This window comes from Pleurodeles waltl, chromosome 9 (genome assembly GCF_031143425.1).
Source record: "Pleurodeles waltl isolate 20211129_DDA chromosome 9, aPleWal1.hap1.20221129, whole genome shotgun sequence".
Lineage (NCBI taxonomy): Eukaryota > Metazoa > Chordata > Amphibia > Caudata > Salamandridae > Pleurodeles > Pleurodeles waltl.
The window spans coordinates 692,527,511-692,553,976 of record NC_090448.1 but is presented as its reverse complement, the minus strand read 5'-3'; the positions used below and the strand labels follow the sequence as shown (position 1 = coordinate 692,553,976).

Genomic DNA, 26,466 nt, shown 5'->3' with positions numbered 1-26,466 from the left:
CAGGCACATTGCGGATTAATAAATTTGTGCAAATGACATTTTGGGATACCTCAGTGTTGGCTGACTCTCTGCTCTCTGTTCTCCTCCATAGGGCACGTCTGCTGGGGCAGGTGATGAAATGGCAGCATCGTCCGGTGTACAGACCCCTTGTGGACCTATCGACAATGGACACATAATAGTCACATACAGACTTGATCGTGCAACTATCAAGGAACTGTGTGCCCAGTTGGAGCCAGACCTGATGTCAGCTATCCGCCATCCCAAAGAGATACCCCCTCTAGTGCAGGTCCTGTCAGTACTCCATTTCCTGGCAAGTGGTTCCTTTCAAACAACAGTGGCCATTGCATCAGGGATGTCCCAGCCAATGTTCTCTAATGTGTTGTCTACCCTGCTGAAACACATGCGCAGCTACATCGTGTTCCCTCAGGTGGAGGATTTGCCTACAGTGAAAGCTGACTTCTATGCCCTGGGCATATCCCCAACATCATTGGTGCCATTGATGGGACACATGTGGCATTGGTACCCCACCCCCCGCAGGAGTGAACAGTTGTACAGAAACCGGAAGAGCTACCATTCTATGAATGTGTAGATGGTGTGTTTGGCAGACCAGTACATCTCCCATGTGAATGCCAAGTTTCCTGGCTCAGGGCATGACGCCTACATTTTGAGGAATAGCAGCATCCCTTATGTGATGGGGCAACTCCAGAGGCACAAGGTGTGGCTAATAGGTGAGGCCAAGGACCCAATACAGTGTGAAAAGGTGTCTGGGTATGGGGTTGTCCCTAAGGGTTAGTGTGTGTCCAACAGTTTTCCTTCGATATTTGCAGGTGACTCTGGTTACCCCAACCTGTCATGGCTACTGACCCCAGTAAGGAATCCCAGGACAAGGGCAGATGAACGCTACAAGGAGGCACATGGGCGAACTAGGAGGGTGATCGAACGAACCTTCGGTCTCCTGAAGGCCCGATTCCGGTGCCTCCATTTGACAGGTGGTTCCCTCTACTACTCACCAAAAAAGGTGTGCCAGATCATCGTGGCCCGCTGTATGCTGCACAACCTGCACAACCTGGCTTTGCGACAGCAGGTGCCTTTTCTGCAGGAGGATGGGCCAGCTGGTGGTCTTGTGGCAGCTGTGGAGCCTGTGGACAGTGAAGAAGAGGAGGCAGAAGAAGAGGATATCGACAACCGAAACAACAATCATGCAATACTTCCAGTGAGACACAGGTAAGAACATGTCACTGCCTCCCACATCTCATACAATTTCTGGAGCTAGCATAAGTCTGTCATTTTCACTCAGTGTATGGACCCTGACTTGTCACTTTGCCTTTCCATTTCACAGCTGTGTTACATCGGTATGTGCACAAGTAAATTGACATTGCTATATTCCATGGTTATTGCAATTACACGTTTGTGAAAGCACAGACTGACTCCAGATTGTTTTGTGATTGAAGTGGGTTTATTTCTGTGCAAATAAGTGAAGGGGATTGTAAAATGGGCTGGGGGGGATGGTGGAGGAATGTCCATGGCAGAGTCCAGTCTATTTGTTTCACAGGTGCATTGTCCAAAGGGGCATAGGAAGTGGAGCAATGGCAGTTGAAGGATGGACAGGGTGACAAAGTGGGACAGAAGGGTGACATTCAGGAGGGTCTCATTTCCTGGCGGGGGTCTTGGTAATGTTCTCTGCCTTGTTCCTAGATCTCAGAGACCGTTTGCGGGGTGGTTCTCCATCTGCAGGGGTTGGGGTGCTGGTGTTGTGTTCCTGTGGCGGTGCCTCCTGTCCACTAGCGCTGGCAGAGGTGGAAGGCTGTTCATCATCCAGGCTAGTGTCAGGGGCCCGTTGGTGTGCCACTGTGTCCCTCATGGTGTTGACAAGGTCCTGCAGCACCCCTGCAATGGTGACCAGGGTGTTGTTAATGGACTTCTAGTCCTCCCTGATCCCAAGGTAGTGTTCCTCCTGCAGCCGCTGGGTCTCCTGAAACTTGGCCAGTACCGTTGCCATCGTCTCCTGGGAATGATGGTAAGCTCCCATGATGTTGGAGAGTGCCTCGTGGAGTGTGGATTCCCTGGGCCTGTCCTCCCCCTGTCGCACAGCAGTCCTCCCAGCTTCCCTGTTTTCCTGTGCCTCTGTCGCCTGAACCGTGTGCCCACTGCCACTGCCCCCAGGTCCCTGATCGTCCTGTGTTAGTGGGGTTGCCTGGGTTCCCTGTAGCGGTGGACACACTGCTGACTGACGTGTCCTGGGGACAGAGGGATGGGCCCGCTGAGTGGGTGCTGTGCTGGTGTTTCCTGCGGGAGAGGTTCAACAGTGGTTTGGGACTGTGTCAGGGGAACCGACTGTCCCGAGGTCCTTGATGGGCCGGGCTGATCATCTTGATCCAGTTGTGCAGAGCTGCTGTCATCACTGTGGGTCTCTTCTGTGGGGGGACCGGCTATGTCTGGCACCTCCTGTCCGGTAAAGTTGGGGAGGGGTCCTGTAGGGGTGTAAGGCATGATTATTGCATCTGTGTGTGCCATTGTGTGCAATGGGTGAGTGACCCTGTACTCCAGTGCTTGCATTCTTTGCTTGTTCCTTGTGTGCTGGTTTGGGGTCTGTGTGTATCTGTAGTGGACATGCTTTGGTAATGGGTGTCCATGCTTTGGTGTTGCATGCAGGGTTTGGTATTGGGATCGCTGGGTTGTGATCGTGGGGCATATGTGAGGTGTTGGAGTGATGGGGGTGAGGGTATGTGATGGCATGCAGGTGGGGTGGGGGATATGGTAATAAAGATGTGTGTTACCAGAGTCCAGTCCTGCTACTTCTGCGAGGCCCTCAGGATGCAGTATTGCCAAGACTTGCTCCTCCCATGTTGTTAGTTATGGGGGAGGAGGTGGGGGTCCACAGCCAGTCCTCTGTACAGCAATCTGGTATCTTGAGACCACGGAATGCACCTTCCCCTGTAGGTCGTTCCACCTCTTCCTGATGTCATCCCTAGTTCTTGGATGCTGTCCCACTGCGTTGACCCTGTCGACAATTCTGCGCCATAGCTCCATCTTTCTTGCAATGGAGGTGTGCTGCACCTGTAATCCGAATAGCTGTGGCTCTACCCGGATGATTTCCTCCACCATGACCCTGAGCTCCTCCTCAGAGAACCTGGGGTGTCGTTGAGGTGCCATGATGTGGTGTGGGTGATGTGTGAGGTGGTGTGTGTTGTGATGTGTGAGGGGATGTGTTGGTGTGTGTTGTTTGAGGTGCGTGGATGTTGTGTATGTGATGGTGTTGTGTGTCTGTGGATGCTGGTGGTGCTTTAGGTAGTGTCTCTCTGGCCTGCTTTCAAATTTCTGGTAGTAAGGGTTTGTGGGTAATGTGGGTGTGTGTTTTATAGTGTTGTGAGTGTGTGGGAGTGGTGTGTGTATGTGTATCAGATGTGTGTATTTAGAATTGTCCAATGTGGTTGTGTTTTGTATATGTGTGTGTATTTTGAGCGCGGCGGTGAGTTCCGCCAAAGGATTACCGCAGTTGAAAGACCGCCGCGTTGATTCGTGGGTCGTGATAGTGTGGGCGCATTCCTGTTGGCGTGACGGTGTCGGTTTTGTTATCGCCAGTTTATCACTGACCTTTGGTGTGGCGGACTTGTGTGGGTGTCTGTATTATGGCGGATTACGAGCTGTGGGTCGTAATAGCTGTAGCGGAATACTGCGGCCGCAGCGGTATATTGGCGGTCTTCTGCACGGCGGTAAGCGGCATTTACCACCAGGGTTGTAATGAGGGCCATATTTATGACTAATTGTAGACAACGTCTTCACTGCAGTGCATACAATGCTTTTTGATGATGTTTCGTTACATTAGGTTTTCTGTAACGTTGATCTTTCTTTCATAGGGGTAGGTTTCAGCAAACAACAGTGAAGTGTTGTGACATGGCTGTGTTGCACGAAGAAAGAGGAAGGAAGAGGATTTCCAAAACCGAATATACAAGGAATGCTGAATCACTTATAGACATTATTCCTTTTTCTATTTTTATTTCACAGGTGTGCATGGGAAATGTAGTTTATGACGTTGTTGTTTGTAAAATAATGGCTGCTGGTGCATTAAAAGTGAGGAAAGAAAAGCTTAATCCTCGCCTGTGTGTCCTTATTAGAATTCAAACTTTCTGTTACATAAGCTAAAAAATGTTTCATTCCTCTCACTTCCCTTCTAAAGTCTTAGCCATATGGTCACATGATTCCAATACCAGCATGCAATGTTTTCTTTCCAACGCCCTTGGGCCTAAAGCTAATTCCCCTGATCAGCAATATAGCAACCACGTACCTGTAGTCGTCACCACTTATAGTGGGAAGCTGTGCCAACGATGGTTGGCACATACCAGTCTGCCAGCTATGAAGGAGCCTTTACCCTTAATTAAAGAGGAATCAGGAAAGCACTGAACGATAACAGGGTGGCAGTCCTGATACTGTAAGATCTATTGGCAGCCTTCAATATTATCTCTCTTATTCCAAAGACTTGGATTAGCCGAGGTACACTGTACAGTCTTAGCTTGGTTTACATCCTTTTTACAGGGCCAGACACAAAGCAGTGCCCCTTGCCAATTTTAGATCTACCTACAAGCATATTCTGACCGGGGTGCCTCAGAGATCAGATTTGGGCCTCACTCTTTTTAATCTGTACAAGAACCCTCTGGCACACCTGATAGTCTCTTTTGGAATGTCATTGCATACATATGCTTACAATATTTCGCTGATTGTTATATTGGATAACAATCCAAAGGAAGACCACATAATCTCAGAGACTGTCTCCAAGGAGCTTCTAGATGGAGGAATACTACTTATGTGCTTAATGGCAGTAAAACAGAAACTGTGGTCTTTGGAGCAAATAGCACCTGGTCTCAGGACTGCTAGCTGAAGGTATTAGATGAGGCACTTTCATCTGTACACCAGAAAGAGAAATTGGGAGTGTTGATGGATCTGTCTTTTGTGGAACATGTTAAAAGCTTGTGGTATATCGGCTTTCACTTTTTGTGGCATAACTTTGAAAATACTCTCTCTTTCCTTCCTGCAGCATCAGAAAAAGATCTGATTCAAGCCACTGCCCTAGCTAAGATGGACTACTCTAATTCTCTGCTGATTGGGCTACCAAAATATCTGCAGCGAACAACACAAACGCTACAAAATGCGAGAGCTAGGCTGATCTTGTGCCTACAAAAATCATTCTCAATCTCTAATGGTCTCTGGAAACTACATTGGCAGTCTGTCCAAAAAGATACTTGAATAAAGCTCAGTGCTTATGCCACAAGAACAATTACAACTGTGGACAGAGATTTTATATGCCTACATTAATTTGCTGGTGTCAGCCTTCCTTCCCACTTTCATCTCAATCTGCTTGTCTGGTAACGATTCCCAAATTTAAACAAGAGATTGTTGGCCGCTTCCTAATATTGACTACGACTAGAGCCTGGAATGCTTAACCGCCAGGTTTACAAGCTCAGGGTGAACTGATGATATTTAGACAACAACTGAAGACCTTTCTCTTTATCAACTCCATATAATCATCTACGCTCTTTTCTAGAGCTTAAGTGACATGTGGCTGCTTTGCTTTAGTTTTTTAGCACCAGGATACTTCTTTCCTGAAGTAGCCAAAAGCACATTACAAGTGCTAAATTCAATACAATACAATTCAAAACAGGATATTATCCAAGATCCTGATCAAGAACATACTCTTCCTAATTTATAGGCCAGTGAAGATCAACTCACCAGATACATCAAAACAACTTACGGAAAGGTGGGAAACCGATGTGTGAATAACAAAAGAAACTGAGAAGAAAAGTGCTGTGCAATATTATTGAAAACTTGCCATCAAGTTAGCAAGTTAGGCTTCAGATCATTACTGGTTAAGATACTGCATAGGATATAATACTTATGTCCAGTTGAGAAGGTGTGAGAGGGCCAACTTGGATTTATGCGTCACAGAATACAGACAAACAGGGAGTTTCCTTCACATAAACTGGTCATGCCTCAAACCGAGACCTTTCTGGGAAGCGATAAGGGAATGCATATCCAGGGTGATAGATGTCGCTTTGGAAGATGAGACAAAGCTCATTATCATTGCAGTTAGTGACAAGATGTCCCCACCAATAAACAAAAACAAATTTGCTAATTTGGCTTTCATGGTGGCTGGACAAGAAGATGCAAAGTTAAGAGGTTCTACAGAGCCTCCCCAAGTGAATGTCTGCAAAGCAAGTATGGACTGGTGTATGACTTTGGAGGAATCTGTTTATGAAGGAAGCGAATGACCCAAAAAGTATAGTAAGACATTCAGTTTGTGGAGGCAATACATGACTCTACACTAGTCCTTTATTCAAGAAGGAAAGCCACATTCATTCCATTACCCTCGCTCCCCAAACTTAAAATGGTCATTGGCTGAGTTTCTGACAAGCTTCTGAATACGTCCTAGTGGTTGAGAGGCACAATTTAAAATGTGATATATTAGAATGTTCATATTTCATTTGCCAAAGAGATGTATCTCCTATCAGCATATGCATCCATGATTTACCAATCGTACTTTTTTCAACAAAGACACTCCAAGGGTTGGAATTGTGCAACTGCTTGAAAGTTGAAAAACAGAAATCAATGTGTTCTTAAAAAAAACAGTGTGACATCTGTGTCTATGAAAATCATTCTTTCTGTGCTTCGAGCTTTGTTCCCTCCTCAGCTGGCTCATTCAGACAATCAATTATATGAAATGTTAGAGTATAATGGAGGATAGCCCAGCCCTTGCAAAGGAATTAAAAGGATTAGCCTCCGATCATCTACACTACCTTTGGCTGGTAAGTCTCATCTACTACAGCCTCACACATGACTGAGCATGACTGCCTACTGCTGCTGCCCACATGCGCCTTCTGATGGTGTGCTTTGAACTACAAATAAAAGCTTGAGGATGAAGCTAGGACTCAGGAACATGGACAGAATTTAATGGTGATCGTCTGCAACTAGTGTTGCAAGGATTAAATAATGGAATGCTGTAGACCAGATTTTCCCAAAATGAGGATAGCTAGCCGATTTGTAATGGGTTTCGATGGTCCAAAAAATAGATTAAGATGCCTTTTAATTATGTATTTATCTTGTCACGGCTGCTGCACTTCAAAGACAGAAGTCAAATGTCAGGCTATGTCTTCTGACTAATTGCTGCTTATTTTTTAACATGGTTTTTGGTACTTACAACTCCTCTCACTTTGCAGTCAGAGAAAGAAAAGTAAAGTGAATTATGTGACAATCTTGCTGGGGTGAGTGTTAAAGGAAACGCTGTAGGATGTAATTTTTTGTTACACATAACAAAATATAAATAAATACCTACAAATGAATTGTACACATTAAGCAGTTAGGAAAGCAAATATGAAACACATTGTTTTGTAAATCTGAAGTGGGATGGAAATAAAAAATGTTTTAGTGGGATCAAAACAAATCAAGGCACTTTACTTCTTGATGCACAAATAATAAATATGCACTGAAACCCAATTACCACACATTATAATTTGTGTGCAATAGTTTTACCATTAAAACTGCATGTCTGAAAATTCAGTGGCCATTTCAATGGAAAATGTACTGTCTGTAAATGACAGTGCGTTCCCACATGATGCTTTAGTTACATTGGAAATAATTGCGTACCTCGTGTACTTGAAGGGTAGGTTGGTCAAAATAGTTTGTCATTCTAAAACAAGGGTCGTAGTTCTAAAACGTTTGGGGAGCACTGCTGTAGAAGCTACATGGAATCTCTAACTATTTTAAAACACTAAAATAAATGTGTTGGTTTCACAGTTATAATGATGCTTACAATTTACAAAGTAGACTTTCCAGAAGTTTACTGTGCCTCTAGTACAGATTATTTTTTGGTGGCACTGGAGATTTGCGACTGTCATTAATTCTGAATTAATTAAGCTTATTTTAAATGTTATAGTTACAAGACAATTTTAATTTTTAGCTTTCCTTTTAAGTACTCCCTAGAATTTTTTCAATAGTACGTCTAACATCTCAATGCTTCCTGTCTTACTTTTTTACCTACTCCTCCACCCAGGACAAGTTTTAGACTTTAGTAGTCGTTTGCTTATAATTCCAAAAGGACTTGAACTTTTGGCCTGGTAGGGTGTCACACCGCACACCCATATTGTTCTCTCATAATTGCATCCTCACAGTTCTTCCTGCTTCTGTTAGCTATCAATTGTATTTTGAACCTCTCACCAGCCTGTTACTACTAGGATGGTACAATTATGTTGTTAAGAATCATTGGAAGGCACACAAACTACTAGAATATTCACATAAAGCATTCTTAAGGAAAGTTTTTAAAGTAGTATAAAATCACATATTTGATCCAAAAATGTAAAAGTGCTTAACACTTTCAAAGTCAGGTCTTGACATCATCTTCTGTTCCACAGAAGAAAGCCAATACATCCAGTTAAAGGTTTTTTTCACCAAAAGGAAGGGACCCTAAGCAGAATTCCTGGTGTCACAGGCTCCCCGGGACCAAATCAAAAACTCATCACTTGCGGAGTAAAACTACAAAGTCCTGACAATGTAAGTAGAACATTTCATGGTGACTCAAGACATAAACGTTGTCCCAAGATCACTCAAGAAATAACAATAAACATACCTCAACAGAAACTTTACAAGGATATAAAACGCTCTCCCATATACTTTCACATTATTCCTGTATGGCTGGGACTTCTGTCCCAGCAGCTGCATGATCAGATTGTGCATGTATGGAAAATTTGAATGATACAGATAGAAAGAAACAGAACAAGAAAGACAGACAGATATAGGTAGATGGGCATATAGCAACAGCTAGACAGAGATAAATAAAAGACAGAGACGCACATAAGGTTAGACAGATGGATGGGTATTGACAAACATTTATATAGGGAGACCGATATGGACAGAGAGGTACATGTAGATAGAGACAGATATAGAAAGACATGTAAACCGATGGACAGATAACAGTGATTGACAGAGACAAAGGGAGAGAAAAATATAAGTGGTTAGATGTAGCTACAGATGAGTGAAAAGGTACATTAAGAGATAGAGGAATAGACAGAGTGATAGAGAGATTTAGATAGTGACAGCCAGTGAGATGTAGTGATAGACCTCTATCACCCTGTATCCTGGCCTCACACTTTATCTGTCCATATTTCGATGTCTTGCTCTCTCTCTCTCACACTCCAGGTCTAAAATCTTGTCTCTCTTTCTTTTTCTGTCACTTTCTCCATCTATCTCACCCTCTTTTGACTTCTCTGTTGCTTTCTTCCTCAATTTCCCACTCCTGTCTCTTCCTATTAGTCTTTATATTCATCTCTTTCTATGCCATTTCTTGTATGAGTTCTCTGTCTGTTTTTTCATCTTTCTCATCCAGGATTCATCACTTTCTGCTTGTTTTTCTCCACATCTCTCTGGTCTTCTTGGTCTCTCTTCTAGTCTCTCCATGGCTTTCTCTGACTTTGTCTATCATTACCTACCTATTTTAATGGTGTTTCTTTCTCTCTGTCTGTCTGTCTCTCACCACATGGAACCTTTTCCCTGCCCTCTGTATACACATATTACATCATGCATCTCAAGTTGCAAATCAGGTACATAACACCTAGTCTAGTATATCATGTCATTTTACAACAATGTCAACACCAGGCTAGGTTAACACCAGAGATATGGAAGCTGCAAACAATTACATCAGTATACCGGGGCTGTTTATGTGACGGCACTAAGCGTGGTCACATGAGTACAAACCACAGAAAGAAACGTTTATACCAAAAGTTGCTAAAAAAAAACAAACAAAAAAATTTAAAAAACTGCCTCACACCTTTTGTATGAAGGTCAGGCTCAACTACGTAATTTTCATCACTGAGTGTCGGAGTGTGTGGAACTGAAGGGGATGAACCCTGCTATCTTCACTGTGATATGACCACCAGTAGTCACAATAAAAAGTCAGGAGTAGCTTACGGCTCAGCACTGCAGGGGTGATCTGCTTCGGACATGTTAATGCTTAGCTCCATCTGTAGGCCTTTCCATCTAGCCGCTATGTTCGGGTGGGAAGCTATATGCAAAATGAAAAAGCTTCAGCACTGAAATGATGTAAATGATCTGGGTTTGGATGCTCACTACCTTTTTTGTAATAAATGTTACCTGAAAAGCTTTGGCGGTTGACGTCTGTGGAAACGTGTAGCAATTAAGGTTAGTATGTTTTTAGAGTCTGTATGAAAATGATGTAATAATTCACTGTGAGGCTATTGGTTCCTGTGGTGTTCCATCATGGAACCAGGTTTGTATATGTTTGAATAGTACTGTCACTAGAGCGATCCCCCGGGCTCCTGTACAAGACGTCTTTGTGAACCTCTTCTTCATTAAAGGTTTTGTTTCTACGTGTTTTGGATATTACTTCAGAATTGGCAATGAGCGGGTCACAACCCATCTTCAACATTCCAGTGGACTTTCGGTTTCGTCATCTTTATTATCTTCAACTCAGGTACTGTTCATTTATTTGATTACTTGGAAGCCCATGGAAGATATGGGAGCATTCCTGGATCAGTGTCACCTTTTAATCATTACATTAGTCAAGAAGTAATTTTGTGTAGCAGCGAAGCTCTTTATTAAATCATATTGCAACAAACAGCCATTGTAACCGTTTCTTTCTCAAGCCGTATTCTGCATGCACAGAAACACTGCATTTGGGCTGCATGAGATCAGCTTACTCACGTGTTGACTATTCAACACGTTCGGAGCTCACTTTATTGTGTGATTGCACCACTGTAGAAGGCTGGCCTGGCTTGTAGTGGGTACCAGAGGTACTTACACCTTATGCCAGGTCCAGTTATCCCTTATTAGTGTAGAAGAGATGTTTCTAGCAGATTAGACGGATAGAGGGTAGCTATGGCAAAGCAGCTTAGGCTGAACTAGGAGACATGTAAAGCTCCTACTATACCACTGGTGTCATATGCACAATATCATAAGAAAACACAATACACAGAGTTACTAAAAATAAAGATACTTTATTTTTATGACAATATGCCAAAAGTATCTCAGTGAGTACCCTCATTATGAGGATAAGATATATACACAAGATATATGTACACAAACCAAAATTAGGTAAGTAATAGCAAGAAAAGTAATGCAAACAGTGTAGAATTACAGTAGATTGCAATAGGAGCACATAGGTATAGGGGCAACACAAACCATATACTCCAAAAGTGGAATGCGAACCACGAATGGAACCCAAACCTATGTGAGCTTGTAGAGGGTCGCTCGGACTGTAAGAAAACAGTGAGGGTTAGAAAAATAGCCCACCCCAAGACTCTGGAAGGTAGGTGTAAAGTGCACCTACTACCCCCAGAGAGCACAGAAGTCGTGATAGGGGGATTCTGCAGGAAGAACAAACACCAGCAATGCAACAACAGAGGATTTCCGGACATGAGTACCTGTAAGACAAGGGGACCAAGTCCAATAGTCGCGACAGTGTCGAGAGTGGGCAGGAGCCCAGGAAATGTCATCTGAGGGTGCAAGGAAGCTGCCACCGGTTGGAAGAAGCTTGGAGTTCTGCAGTAAAGAAGAGGTCTAGGAATTTCTCCTTTGGAGGATGGATGTCCCACGTCGCGATGAAGCCTGCAGAGGTGTTCCCATGCAGAAAGGCCGCAAACAAGCCTTGCTAGCTGCAAGGGTCGCGGTAGAGGTTTTTGGCTGCTGCTGTGGCCCAGGAGGGACCAGGATGTCGCCACTTGGAGGAGGAGACAGAGGGGACGCCCAGCAACTCAGGGAGCCCTCACAGAAGCAGGCAGCACCCGCAAAAATACCTGAACAGGCACTTGGAAGGAAAGGGAACCGGAGTCCACGCGAAGTCACAAAAAGGAGTCCCACGACGCCGGAGGAAGGAGTGCCGGGGACCCAGGCTTGGCTGTCCACGAAAGAACTACTCGAAGAGTGCACAGGAGCTGGAGCAGCTGCAAATCACACAGGACCCAGCAATGCAATCTAGCGTGGGGAGGCAAGGACTTAGCTCCACCAAACTTGGACTGAAGAGTCACTGGACTGTGGGAGTCACTTGGACAGAGTTGCTGAGTTCCAGGGACCACGCTCGTCAGGATGAGCGGGAACCCAGAGGACCAGTGATGCAGTCTTTTGGTGCCTGCGTTAGCAGGGGGGAGATTCTGTCGACCCACTGGAGATTTCTTCGGAGCTTCTGGTGCAGGGTGAAGGCAGGCTACCCACAGAGCATGCACCACCTGGAAACAGTCGAGAAAGCCGGCAGGATGCGGCGCTACAATGTTGCTAGTAGTCGTCTGGATACTTTGTTGCTGTTTTGCAGGCATCCGGAGCAGTCAGCGGTCGATCCTTTGGTAGAAGGTGAAGAGGGAGATGCAGAGGAACTCCGGTGAGCTCTTGCATTTGTTATCTGAAGAATTCCCCAAAGCAGAGACCCTAAATAGCCAGAAAAGGAGGTTTGGCTACCAAGAGAGGTAAGAGCCTATCAGAAGGAGCCTCTGACGTCACCTGCTGGCACTGGCCACTCAGAGCAGTCCAGTGTGCCCCCAACACCCTGGTTTCCAAGATGGCAGAGGTCTGGGACACACTGGAGGAGCTCTGGGCACCTCCCCTGGGAGGTGCAGGTCAGGGGAGTGGTCACTCCCCTTTGTCCAGTTTCGCGCCAGAGCAGGGCTGGGAGATCCCTGAACCGGTGTAGACTGGCTTGTGCAGGGATGGGCACCATCTGTGCCCATCAAAGCATTTCCAGAGGCTGGGGGAGGCTACTCCTCCCCAGCCTTCACACCTATTTCCAAAGGGAGAGGGTGTAACATCCTCTCTCAGAGGAAATCCTTTGTTCTGCCTTCCTGGGCCAGGGCTGCCTGGACCCCAGGAGGACAGAAACCTGTCTGAGGGGTTGGCAGCAGCAGCAGCTGCAGTGGAGACCCCGGAAAGGCAGTTTGGCAGTACCCGGGTACTGTGCTAGAGACCAGGGGGATCATGGAATTGTCCCCCCAATACCAGAATGGTATTGGGGTGACAATTCCATGATCTTAGACACGTTACATGGCCATGTTCGGAGTTACCATTGTGACGCTATACATAGGTAGTGACCTATGTATAATGCACGTTTGTAATGGTGTCCCCGCACTCACAAAGTCTGGGGAATGTGGGGGCACCTTGGCTAGTGCCAGGGTGCTCACACACTAAGTAACTTTGCACCCAACCTTCACCAGGTGAAGGTTAGACATATAGGTGACTTATAAGTTACTTAAGTGCAGAGGTAAATGGCTGTGAAATAACATGGACGTTATTTAACTCAGGATGCACTGGCAGGCCTGTATAAGAATTGTCAGAGCTCCCTATGGGTGGTGAAAGAAATACTGCAGCCCATAGGGATCTCCTGGAACCCCAATACCCTGGGTACCTCATTACCATATACTAGGGAATTATATGGGTGTACCAGTATGCCAATGTGAATTGGTAAATTTAGTCACTAGCCTGTTAGTGACAAATTTGGAAAGCAGAGAGAACAGAACCACTGAGGTTCTGGTTAGCAGAGCCTCAGTGAGACAGTTAGGCATCACACAGGGAACACATACAGGGCACATACGTATGAGCACTGGGGCCCTGCCTGGCAGGGTCCCAGTGACACATAGACTAAAAAAACATATATATAGTGAAATATACAGGTAACATGCCAGGCAAGATGGTACTTTCCTACCACCACGTATGACATTTGAAGTCGCACTGCTCCTTAATCTGCAGTTTTTTCCTGTCATGTGGTTGCTGTTGTTCCATAAAGGCGCAATCTGAATTTTCATGCACACTACCTGCTGTATTTGATTGTATTAATGACACCTTCAGTTTCCATTTCTTAACTTCGAGAGCCACCTGCTGATCCTGGTTTCAATGACCTGCCCACTGTTGTATTATTCATGTGGGTAAGTAGAGTTGGCTTGCACAGCCATCTACTGTAAGCTCATAGAAATGTTTGTTGTCAGTGACCTGCACACTCAATGTCAACACTTGCAGATTATTCAGTGATCAGCACACTTAAAGGACAATACTGCTGGTTATTCAGTGTTCAGCACACTGTCATTATACATTTGCTGATTACTCTTATTTAAATGCCATCTGTATATTACCAGTATTGTTGACTATTCAATTGTATTGGTTTTTGCTGTGATTGGTACATTATAAGTACCCATTCTCTAGTATGCAATCAGTAACACCACCTAATCCATTCTTGTAGGATCCAGGAGAAGAACCACCTTTGAAATGGAGGCTATGGATTAGATCATTTAGTGCCTAATTACAACCTTGGCAGAGGGGATTACTCCGTCAACAATGTGACTAATATACCGTCTGCCATATTACAAGTTTGATAGGATATTATAGAAGTTGTAACACAGCAGGTGTGATATCCATCACATTTGTGACTGAGTAATTCCCTTCACCAAGGTCACAATCAGGCCCTTAATGCATATTTGGGTGCTATTGATGGTATGAAATTCATACCAGATCTCAAACATAACCAGTTATATTATTTCTTTGGAGTGGAAGGTCAGAATGTGTTTTATCATTTACCAGAGTATGTAGAAGGAGAAGTGGATGAATATGATGGATTTGAATTAGCTGTAAAACAATGAAAATTTAATTTTGAAGGGAAAGTAAGTTTGGTAGTAAGACAATTTTTTGGACACATGTACAAGCTCCCAATTAATCTATTTACTCATTTGTCACAGTTTAGAAAATTCATGCAGAATATTGTGAGCTGGAAGGGTTTACCTCTCAAATTATAAGAAATCTAATTGTTTCAAGAGGACAGTGTTCCAATTACACAGACTACATAATATTCTTTATAGTGTGAGAAAGAAATCATCATCTATCTTACAGAAAATGCAGGCTGATGAGATAATTGAGAGTGTGACACTAGCTAATGGCTTTCACCAGTAGTATTGGCTAAAAAAAAAATGTCTGGTGAATTACATCTTTGCATTAACTTATGATCACTCAATTCTACAATTTGGGTAAAATAGCAATAGCCACGCAGTTAATTATTACATCATTTACATACAGACACGAAAAACATACTAACCTTAATTGCTACACATCTAAGATTAGTATGTTTTAAGTGTCTATGTAAATGATGTAAAAATAATTCACTGTGAGGCTACTGGTTCCTGTGGTGTTCCATTATGGAACCAGGTTGTATATGTTCGAATAGTACTGTTGTTAGAGCGATCCCTCAACTCCTGTTCAAGCCGTCTTTGTAAAGCTCTTCTTCATTAAAAATCTTGTTTCTACGTGTTTTGGATATTACATCAAAACTTTTGGCCATTCTTTAGATTCCAGCTGTGTCCAGCGTTATCTGCAAGGGCAGAAGCGTTCTTTGGTACCTTCTTTCCCTATGTCGGCTGGGTCAGTTGATCCTAGGTTTCTGTTTGTTCTACCTGGTTAACCTTTTGCTGGCTTAGATACCATTCGTTTCTCACAGCAGGTCATATTTAAGCATCATCAACACCTAAGGGACTTAACCGGTTACAATATTTGCCAGTAGGTTCAGTACCACCAGTTTATCAAACACTCTACTAAACCACAGAGTGCAGGTAAAGCTCAAGCTATCCTGTATTGAAAGCTACACTTTTTGGTAAACTGTTTAACATCATGATCCACAGAACTCAGAGTCTTCCAAACCACGAGCCATGATGATTAGCTCATTTTGGAACTTCATTATTGCACTTGTTCTAGAAACTGCACTGTCTTGCTAACATTATTCTTCCTTTTATACACACACTGATTTCTGCTTAGCTCACTGTTGTGTTGTACTGCACTATCTTTCCAAAGCTGCACACTGTTTTCCATAATGTGCTTCCTAGTTAGACTCACTTCTATACTGTGATTTACCAGCTAATGGACTATCCTGCCAAAATTGGATGTCCTTTTGCATGTTGTGATTTAATGCTTAGTTCACTTTGCACCTTGATTATCGTGCCAATGTGCTAGAACTTGAGTGTCTGTCCAACGTTGTGTTTTTGACACCTGAATATTACATATGCAACCTTGCACACTAATTGATCCTGCACCGTCTCTTCCAGATCCAACCTAACAGTTTACTTGATCAAGGCACTTCTGATACCTCACCATACCTGCTAGACCCACGCCATACAACATCTCTGCAGTCAAAATTAAAAACTCTGCCTGCAACTTCTTCAACATTAGCCATCATCTTGGGCCCATGAAGAATGCCTCTAAGACTTCAAAACTGGCTGTCACCTTCAACCCGAGACTATTTACAGATAAATATCATAGCAAAATAATGCTGTTATCAATACCAGCCTCATTTCTTTACTCCCACAACACTGTACCTTCTAAGTGACTTTCTGTTATTTTTATTTTTTTACACTCTTAAACGTTACCACATAATCGATGGCAATAAATTGATTGTTTCTGGTTATCATGCAAAAAAATGTGAACTACACGTCAGAGGTGCTTAATTTGAGCTAGTGGTTGCCGGTAGAGATCAATGGCACTCTTTTTTGGGAACTGGCACTTATTTTCCTCTATTACACATTTACAAGAGCAAGAGAGGGAAAAACAGTACAGAAAGACAAAGGAAGCAAAAGACTGAAGAAAGTCAAAAATAGGGAAAGCAGGAACCTGCAAGAGTGATATAAACAGACAGGGAGTGTTGATTTAAGGGGCATGAGGTGGCGTTAGGACTACACAGCCTTGGTATTTGGCGCACTGACATTTATTTGCACCAGCCCCAAACTTCTGAGCAGAGCTTTGGGCACCAGCACTCATTGTTTTACAAGTTAAGCACTGCATGTCAGTAACAAAAAATTGAAAAATTATTCTATGGCCCTTAGACATGGATCTGCTTATCTATTCCGCCTGTGTTCTCACCTCAAGAGGCTTTCTCAAGAAGCTTACAACACTTAATCCCACACCACACATTGTTACGTCTTCATACTCCTTCATTTCCAGACTCTCACTTCTCTCAGTACTCGGTTTCTCTTTCTTGCAATTCATCTATCTCTGGCTTTTTGAATACCTCATCATCAACTCCTTCTTCCTGTCTCTGTATCCCTGCCATCTATTACTTTCACCTCTACCACGCTATTTTGTATGTAATCTCTTTATTGGGTGTCTTGCAGTAAAGAAATGTACTGTAGCATTAAGCAGGTAATCACATCTAGTGTGCCAAGCAAAACAAACTCAATAAATAACTGAGATATAACTGTTCTCCAGCTAGATATATCTGTTTAACATCAAGTTGGCATATGCAACAATCTATATACAGAAGAAAGTAAAAGAACAGTCAACTTGGTAGGCAGGAAACATGAGGCAGTTAGACTGCAACAAGGAATTCAAGGGATATCTAGTGTGACCTCGCACAGCAACTGAAAAGACAAAAACAGTGCACCAGAATAGTGAGCAAATCCTTCATTAGTAGAACAGGGGCCATTACAGAGGCAGCGAGAACTTTTTTGTTGTGTTGTTTGATTTGCAGAGGGAGAATCGTTACTAACCGTAATTAAAATTAGGCTATACTCAATTTGGGTTACATCTTAGGGCAGCAATCATGTCTTCTGATTATCAATGTACCTAAGGTGAGAGGATATCCTCCTTGGCCCCTGACAAGAAACTGAACAAAAGCTCATACCAGACAAGAGAAACAAAATGGTTCCGTAGGCCCAGAGTTTCCTCCCTTCTCAGTGCTCTGCTCTCTGCCTCTGCCCACCCATCACCGACTGGCAACAAGCAGACGCCCACAGTGGGGAGGGCAGTTCCAATTTCGTATAATAGTGCACTTTGCGAGTAATAGTTTAAAGTGTAAGAAAGGGTCTTTATTTTTTTGGGGGGGTTTTCAATTATCCTAAAGCGCGTAAATCTGAACATATATTGAGTAGCCAAGTTCATATGTAACAGTTGACCAGAACTGAGAAAACGAAGGTCAGTTCCATGTCACGTGCAAATCCTCTCTTGTTGAGCTGCAGCAAGAGCAACAAGCATACACTCCAGAAAATGTTTCTTTTACTTTTTTGTCTGGGGTAATGTAGGTTCCATGAAGAGCATTATAATCGCCTCTCCCATGTTACGATCTTCTTCTTGCAATCAATTCTCTTTTCCCTCGAACACCACCTCTATTGACCCCTCAAGGTATGTCTCCATCTCTGACAATTTAGTGTAAGTTACTCCCAAAGGCAGTTCATTATTAGCCCTCCTCCTTTTCTTCCCACTACTTCATCTCCTTCACATTCTGCCTCTCTTTTTTAGAAAACTGGGAGTCTGTGCCCATTACAGGCTGTCCTAATCCATCTTTAGTAACACCATCAGGAACTGCACCCCTTCCTTCCTAGACAGAAGGATTAATACTAAATGACAACACACCCTCCTACACCCACATTGAACCACCCCATTTCACCTGCTCGATTTGAATACCAACTTTCCTGGGTAATCATATGACAGTCCACTACTTCCGCTCAACCACTATCCTGGCCTCCAACACACACCCTACTTTGAGGGCCACAGCATATACAGGGCCCTCCAACACCTGTAATCAATTTATCAATTTCCCCAAGAAGGCTCCATCCTTCACCCAGCAGACCCTGCCCAGGAAACCTCATTAAGATTGATAACCATTCCCAGTTGCTCTATTGACACCAATTACCCACTAACCCTGAAGAGTGCTCTCCTCAACTGCAGATCTGCTGTTGCAACTGTACTAACACCTCTGCTAAAATCCTTGATTAAGAGTTTGAAATTCTTGTTCTAACTAAAACCTGTCTGTGAGAAGGTAGCCTCTTTCTAGCCTTGTTACCCCCACTTTTGGCCTGTTTGTGAGTGTATGTCAGGGTGTTTGTCACTGTTTTCACTGTCTCACTGGGATCCTGATAGCCAGGCCTCAGTGCTCATAGTGAAAACACTATGTTTTCAGTATGTTTGTTATGTGTCACTGGGATCCTGCTAGTCAGGACCCCAGTGCTCATAAGGTTGTGGCCTATATGTATGTGTCACTGGGACCCTGTCACACAGGACCCCAGTGCTCATAGGTGTGCATGTATGTGTTCCCTGTGTGGTGCCTAACTGTCTCACTGAGGCTCTGCTAACCAGAACCTCAGTGGTTATGCTCTCTCATTACTTTTAAATTGTCACTAACAGGCTAGTGACCATTTTTACCAATTTACATTGGCTTACTGGAACACCCTTATAATTCCCTAGTATATGGTACTGAGGTACCCAGGGTATTGGGGTTCCAGGAGATCCCTATGGGCTGCAGCATTTCTTTTGCCACCCATAGGGAGCTCTGACAATTCTTACACAGGCCTGCCACTGCAGCCTGAGTGAAATAACGTCCACGTTATTTCACAGCCATTTTACACTGCACTTAAGTAACTTATAAGTCACCTATATGTCTAACCTTTACCTGGTAAAGATTAGGTGCAAAGTTACTTAGTGTGAGGGCACCCTGGCACTAGCCAAGGTGCCCCCACATTGTTCAGAGCCAATTCACTGAACTTTGTGAGTGCGGGGACACCATTACACGCGTGCACTACATATAGGTCACTACCTATATGTAGCTTCACCATGGTAACTCCGAATATGGCCATGTAACATGTCTATGATCATGGAATTGCCCCCTCTATGCCATCCTGGCATTGTTGGTACAATTCCATGATCCCAGTGGTCTGTAGCACAGACCCTGGTACTGCCAGACTGCCCTTCCTGGGGTTTCACTGCAGCTGCTGCTGCTGCCAACCCCTCAGACAGGCAGCTGCCCTCCTGGGGTCCAGCCAGGCCTGGCCCAGGATGGCAGAACAAAGAACTTCCTCTGAGAGAGGGTGTGACACCCTCTCCCTTTGGAAAATGGTGTGAAGGCAGGGGAGGAGTAGCCTCCCCCAGCCTCTGGAAATGCTTTGTTGGGCACAGATGTGCCCAATTCTGCATAAGCCAGTCTACACCGGTTCAGGGACCCCTTAGCCCCTGCTCTGGCGCGAAACTGGACAAAGGAAAGGGGAGTGACCACTCCCCTGACCTGCACCTCCCCTGGGAGGTGTCCAGAGCTCCTCCAGTGTGCTCCAGACCTCTGCCATCTTGGAAACAGAGGTGCTGCTGGCACACTGGACTGCTCTGAGTGGCCAGTGCCACCAGGTGACGTCAGAGACTCCTACTGATAGGCTCCTTCAGGTGTTAGTAGCCTTTCCTCTCTCCTAGGTAGCCAAACCCTCTTTTCTGGCTATTTAGGGTCTCTGTCTCTGGGGAAACTTTAGATAACGAATGCATGAGCTCAGCCGAGTTCCTCTGCATCTCCCTCTTCACCTTCTGATAAGGAATCGACCGCTGACCGCGCTGGAAGCCTGCAAACCTGCAACATAGTAGCAAAGATGACTACTGCAACTCTGTAACGCTGATCCTGCCGCCTTCTCGACTGTTTTCCTGCTTGTGCATGCTGTGGGGGTAGTCTGCCTCCTCTCTGCACCAGAAGCTCCGAAGAAATCTCCCGTGGGTCGACGGAATCTTCCCCCTGCAACCGCAGGCACCAAAAAGCTGCATTTCCGGTCCCTTGGGTCTCCTCTCAGCACGACGAGCGAGGTCCCTCGAATCCAGCGACACCGTCCAAGTGACCCCCACAGTCCAGTGACTCTTCAGCCCAAGTTTGGTGGAGGTAAGTCCTTGCCTCACCTCGCTGGGCTGCATTGCTGGGAACCGCGACTTTGCAAGCTACTCCGGCCCCTGTGCACTTCCGGCGGAAATCCTTCGTGCACAGCCAAGCCTGGGTCCACGGCACTCTAACCTGCATTGCACGACTTTCTAAGTTGGTCTCCGGCGACGTGGGACTCCTTTGTGCAACTTCGGCGAGCACCGTTTCACGCATCCTCGTAGTGCCTGTTTCTGGCACTTCTCCGGGTGCTACCTGCTTCAGTGAGGGCTCTTTGTCTTGCTCGACGTCCCCTCTCTCTTCAGGTCCAATTTGCGACCTCCTGGTCCCTCCTGGGCCCCAGCAGCGTCCAAAAACGCCAAACGCACGATTTGCGTGTAGCAAGGCTTGTTGGCGTCCATCCGGCGGGAAAACACTTCTGCACGACTCTCCAAGGCGTGGGGGATCCATCCTCCAAAGGGGAAGTCTCTAGCCCTTGTCGTTCCTGCAGTATTCACAGTTCTTCAGCCTAGTAAGAGCTTCTTTGCACCAACCGCTGGCATTTCTTGGGCATCTGCCCATCTCCGAGTTGCTTGTGACTTTTGGACTTGGTCCCCTTGTTCCACAGGTACCCTCAGTCAGGAATCCATCGTTGTTGCATTGCTGATTTGTGTTTTCCTTGCATTTTCCCTCTAACACGACTATTTTGTCCTTAGGGGAACTTTAGTGCACTTTGCACTCACTTTTCAGGGTCTTGGGGAGGGTTATTTTTCTAACTCTCACTATTTTCTAATAGTCCCAGCGACCCTCTACAAGGTCACATAGGTTTGGGGTCCATTCGTGGTTCGCATTCCACTTCTGGAGTATATGGTTTGTGTTGCCCCTATCCCTATGTTTCCCCATTGCATCCTATTGTAACTATACATTGTTTGCACTGTTTTCTAAGACTATACTGCATATTTTTGCTATTGTGTATATATATCTTGTGTATATTTCCTATCTTCTCACTGAGGGTAGACTCTAAGATACTTTGGCATATTGTCATAAAAATAAAGTACCTTTATTTTTTGTATAACTGTGTATTGTGTTTTCTTATGATATTGTGCATATGACACTAAGTGGTACTGTAGTAGCTTCACACGTCTCCTAGTTCAGCCTGAGCTGCTCTGCTAAGCTACCATTATCTATCAGCCTAAGCTGCTAGACACCCTATACACTAATAAGGGATCACTGGGCCTGGTGCAAGGTGCAAGTACCCCTTGGTACTCACTACAAGCCAGTCCAGCCTCCTACACTGTCTCAATCGCTCCTCCCACCAATTATAAACATCCTCAACTACCCTAACTACTCCATCATTTGACAGAATCAAACAGCTCATCCAGAGGCACATCTTAGTCAATATTGTTTAATGGAGGGGGGAAGGGGCTAGGCGTGAGTCTGAGATTTCCCAACAATCAATGTGGTGTGCTCAACTACAAAGGACAGATGACAGGCTCTGCCAGCAGAGGTAGAGGTAATTGTCTGAGATATAGGCAGTAGTTCTACAGTATTTGAAAATGACATTCTGAGCAGCTTTAATATATTCTTAGAGACATAAGACACAAGTTAACACAGCAACTACCTGAATTTGAGTCATGTCATAAGTCTACTGTTGATGTAGGGCAATATGTGAGTTTAGCTTGATCTGGATGTGTCTCTGAGGTGTTAAATGCTTAGCCTGCTGGATAGTTTGGAGCAATTTTATGTGCATGACGCTGCTATGAATTATGTTGAAAGCTTCCTTTTGGTGCAGTACAGCTGTTCTCCTTAAGAAGATCTACAAACGTTAGGATTGGCCAATGGGAGAGATGCATAAGGAGGTAAAATGCAATCTCCATTGTCTTAAATGCATGTAAACCCCACACTAGTCACTTGATTATATCAAGATATTGATTAAATGAACAAAATTAAATCGATTAACCTACTTTTGATGGTTGTTCAAGAAACCTTAACTCCACATGCAGCACCAACCTGTTAGAGAATGGGTGCCCAAGACTCTTGCTCTCTATAAGCAGAGCTGCTGCATTACACTTCATCTCTTCCATGTCCAGAATAGTGCTGATAATGCTACATCAATGCTATGAGGTACAAAAAGGTTGCATGTATAGAGTGTAGAGATTTGAGCTAAACACTGCTAGAGAGGAGCTGTCAGAGATATTCACTCCAAATTGACTGCAATGCTCTCTCATGACAATAGTCCACCAAACCTCAAAAATTATCCTGGGACTCACTGACTTAACAGACGTTCAACATCAAGCTTCCACCTCAGACTGCTAATCCACTGTCTACTATCTTCAGTGCCCAATGCACTTGGAGAAGCGGTCTAGAATTTGGCATGAAATGATGGGGAATGCCAAAATAAAGCATTTGATCTCTGTATAACAGCTCATATAGACGCACTCGTTGGTTATTCAGACTTTACTTTCTTCCAAGCACACACGTAAGCAACTATACTGATACGTTTCTTGAAGATTGACATTGTTGGCGATATGCTACTATTTCCTGAAAGCTGCAAATTAACCTTCTAACAAGATATCACCAGCTACCTGAATAATGAAATTTATCTTGCATGGCTTCCACTTTGCAGTTAATACACAACTCATTAAACTATTTTACCAAGTTTGTACCTTGAACCTCCTAGGTTAACTAATGTCTCTGGAATAAAGGCACTTGAAACCCATAGGGTAAACAGTGTCTTCACAATGAAGGCATTAACTCACTGAGCTATTCTATCTAGAATACACGTGTGGCCTAGTGTTAATGCTCCCAAGCAGGCACATTACCTTGTAAGCGGTTTTGTGAGAATTCTGACATGTGTCCAGGATATACACAAAGCGACTCCAGCAAGGGCATTAACCTAGAGTGTCTAGAAATCCTTGATTTTTTGCAATCTACTCTGACATATTTCAGTAAATTTATAAGGTTGGTTTTTCAGGGTAAGTCAGCTAAAGAAAGAGAAAAGCAAGATCAATTTCCTATGAATATCCTTTTGTCTGTAAACTCCATGTTGGTGAAGTCTGTCAATTAACTCAATCTGTGCCTGTCACCAAATGCAAAAGTATAGCCCTACCTCTATATTGTGAATGTTTCAGTTTTTTGTTTTTAAAATCTGGTGACTCTGCAATAACCACTTAGCTATCCAGCAGTAACTTCCAGTATGTTGACTGCCCCTCAAAACCACTATGGCATCCAGTAAGACTGCTACATTTCCAGGTCTTTGCATTTTGCGATTTACAGTTTTGTTTATTCCATTATAAAACCAGAACTACAAGTCCCTGAATGCAAAGCAAAAAAATCTATACAGGTGCAGCAAGTCAAGTATGGGCCCGAGTAATTGGTTGCAGCTTTGGTGAAATGCTATTGTACGAAGTAATCACTTATATCACCATTACTAGCAGAGAGGTTCCTTTATTGAAGCAGAATCATAATCAGGTGTATAGTGCTGAGAATATTCCTGACTTGGCACAACCACACTGGCCCATGGCCTACTGTAGCATAATGGAATGGATAGATGGTTGACATGCTACGAGAAAGCCTGTTGAGAACCTGGCTGTGTAGTGCTCTAGCTCTAAGGATTCAGAATCTAATTTAGAATAACTGACTAAAGCTGAAAATGTACTGAGCCTACATCTGTTTTTTCATACACTATAGAGGCTGCGGATGTGTCCCCAGAGTTCTGACTAAGCACCACTATAAAATATTGCACGTGGTATGATGACATACTGTAATGCAATGTGTATTTGACCACCGACTCCATCTTGACCATTGATGCAATTTTGTGCTTAGCTTCAGGTGCCGTCACAGCAGCGGTGCAGGGTTTTTCCACACCAAGCTTGTTTTCCACACAGAACGTGTTCTTGCTTTTATCACCAAAACAGGATCATACTGTGTTGAAACATAATATGGGGAGAATGCAGACATGATAAGAGAGTTTCAGGCTGGGAATACTTTCATCAGGGAAAGGTACAGCTCTGTCTCTGGAATACGCGCTGTGGCCGGGCCAGTTTCTTTGCATGTTTTCGACACAGACTGAGTACAGCCAGCGTTTTAAATTCTATAACAGAAGGGAGAGGTGTTACTAGAATCTTTCTTTTGAGTTACTTTAAGGCATAAAAGACGAGGAAACTTGGCACTGAGATAGGAACCCACTTGTAGAATGGACGCACTGCCCAGGAAAATCCCATTTGGGGAAGGTCTCCTCCCTCAGCTGTTGAGGGTTCCCTGGGTGGCAAGGATCATGGATTTAACCCCCATGGTGATGCATTTTAATTCTTAATTATTTAGCTTATGCATATATTCACTGCTGATGTATTGTACATTTTTGCCGGTGATTATTTAACTGCAGTGATTATTCTGGAATATGCAAGTTTCACTTCATTTGAGTTAAATGCTTATTTTCATATAGTTGTGTGCTTTTATTTGGTATCTGGTAAGTGTGCTAATAAACTCATTACTCAGACTAAGAGTGCTGAATTCTTTGGCACTGTTTCCCTCTTAGTTTAAACAAGAGAGACACACACACCTTACTGACACTGAGCTTGCAAAAAGCTGTTAACCGACTCGAAAAAATCATTAGGTGTTCAAACCCAAACACCCCCTTTTGAAGCTATGCCCTGAAGCTCATCCATACGTGGGTGGAGAAAAAGCATCTCCAATGTAATGTACTTGCTTTTGTCGTTCTCATACCTAAACCCAATCCTTCCTACCCACTGACTTCTGGCATGATTATCTAAAACCGGCAGATATCAACAAATGTACGGCCATCTCTGCTAAATCCCTGGGATGCTGCTTTAAATCTAACCTCACCAATAAAAGCCAAATCTAAGGCATGGCGAAACTATCATATTCCACCTTCACAAATATAAGAGGCTCAAACATATCCTCTCTTTCCAGGATCTGAAAGAGACAGTGGATGCTGCAGTAAACTCTAAACTGGACTAGGATTCTCCATCCTCACCTATTAATAAACTGAAAAAAATACTAGCCCCTCTCAGAATCGAGCGACATACTTCACTCACGGACTTCGCAAAAACAAATGGGAACACATCACCTCTACTTTACAGGACACCGGCGCCACCGTTACATCGCTTGAGAAAGATAAACCGGAATAACGGGATAAACAACATTAAGTCATACAGTGTTTAAAATACGCTGGTATTTAGTGGCTCTCACCCATCAAAGAAGCATCGCTAGAAAACTCATTAGACGGTCACAGGCGCCACGTCATGCCGAGCTTGAAGCACTTCCGATCGGCGGCGCCTGTACTCGAGACCGAGGCTTCACAGTGGCCTCCAGCCCAGGACGACAACCTGAGCACTCACCTTTCGCTTTCCACGCTGTAAGCGCCATATCCCCGGCACTGGCTCCGCTTCTGCCCCTAAATCGTAAGGGAAATCCTTGAAGGGGTCACGAGCGAAGAACCACATCTCACAGTAACAACTGGAGCGAATACCTGCCAGAGAGGGAGGGGCAAAGCGGAGAGAAGACTAGAGCGAATCCAGAAGGCAGCGAAAGACAAGGGCGGTCCCAGTGGTTGATGGAGTAAGTGGGAGGGAACCAGAGTGGGAGTTTGATGGAAGCATGTGTGAATGGCTTGAATATCACTGAGCTCAGATTAATGGTGTTGCCTTTCTAAAACAGACATTTGTCAATCTTTAGAGTGATGTAGTGATAGAGCGTAGTTTAAATATTACATATGCTAAACGTGAAATGCTTATATCAATGATTAATAATGCTGCATAGAAAAACGACAATAATTAGAGTACTGCTTAAATATGCATCTGAAAATTCGACTATAACGTGTGTGGTCACAATTA

General features: G+C 44.1%; 1 protein-coding gene across 1 annotated transcript in view; it reads right to left on the bottom strand.

Moving 5' to 3' along the window:
- SCYL1 (SCY1 like pseudokinase 1) overlaps positions 1 to 26,161 on the bottom strand; it is a 1,332,837-nt gene extending 1,306,676 nt beyond the window's left edge. The window contains exon 1 of the mRNA XM_069207794.1: positions 25,972 to 26,161. Coding sequence (XP_069063895.1) covers positions 25,972 to 26,076 — 105 coding nt within the window. The 5' untranslated portion in view covers positions 26,077 to 26,161. The remainder of the gene's footprint in view (positions 1 to 25,971) is intronic.
- Between the last annotated feature and the right edge of the window lie 305 nt (positions 26,162 to 26,466).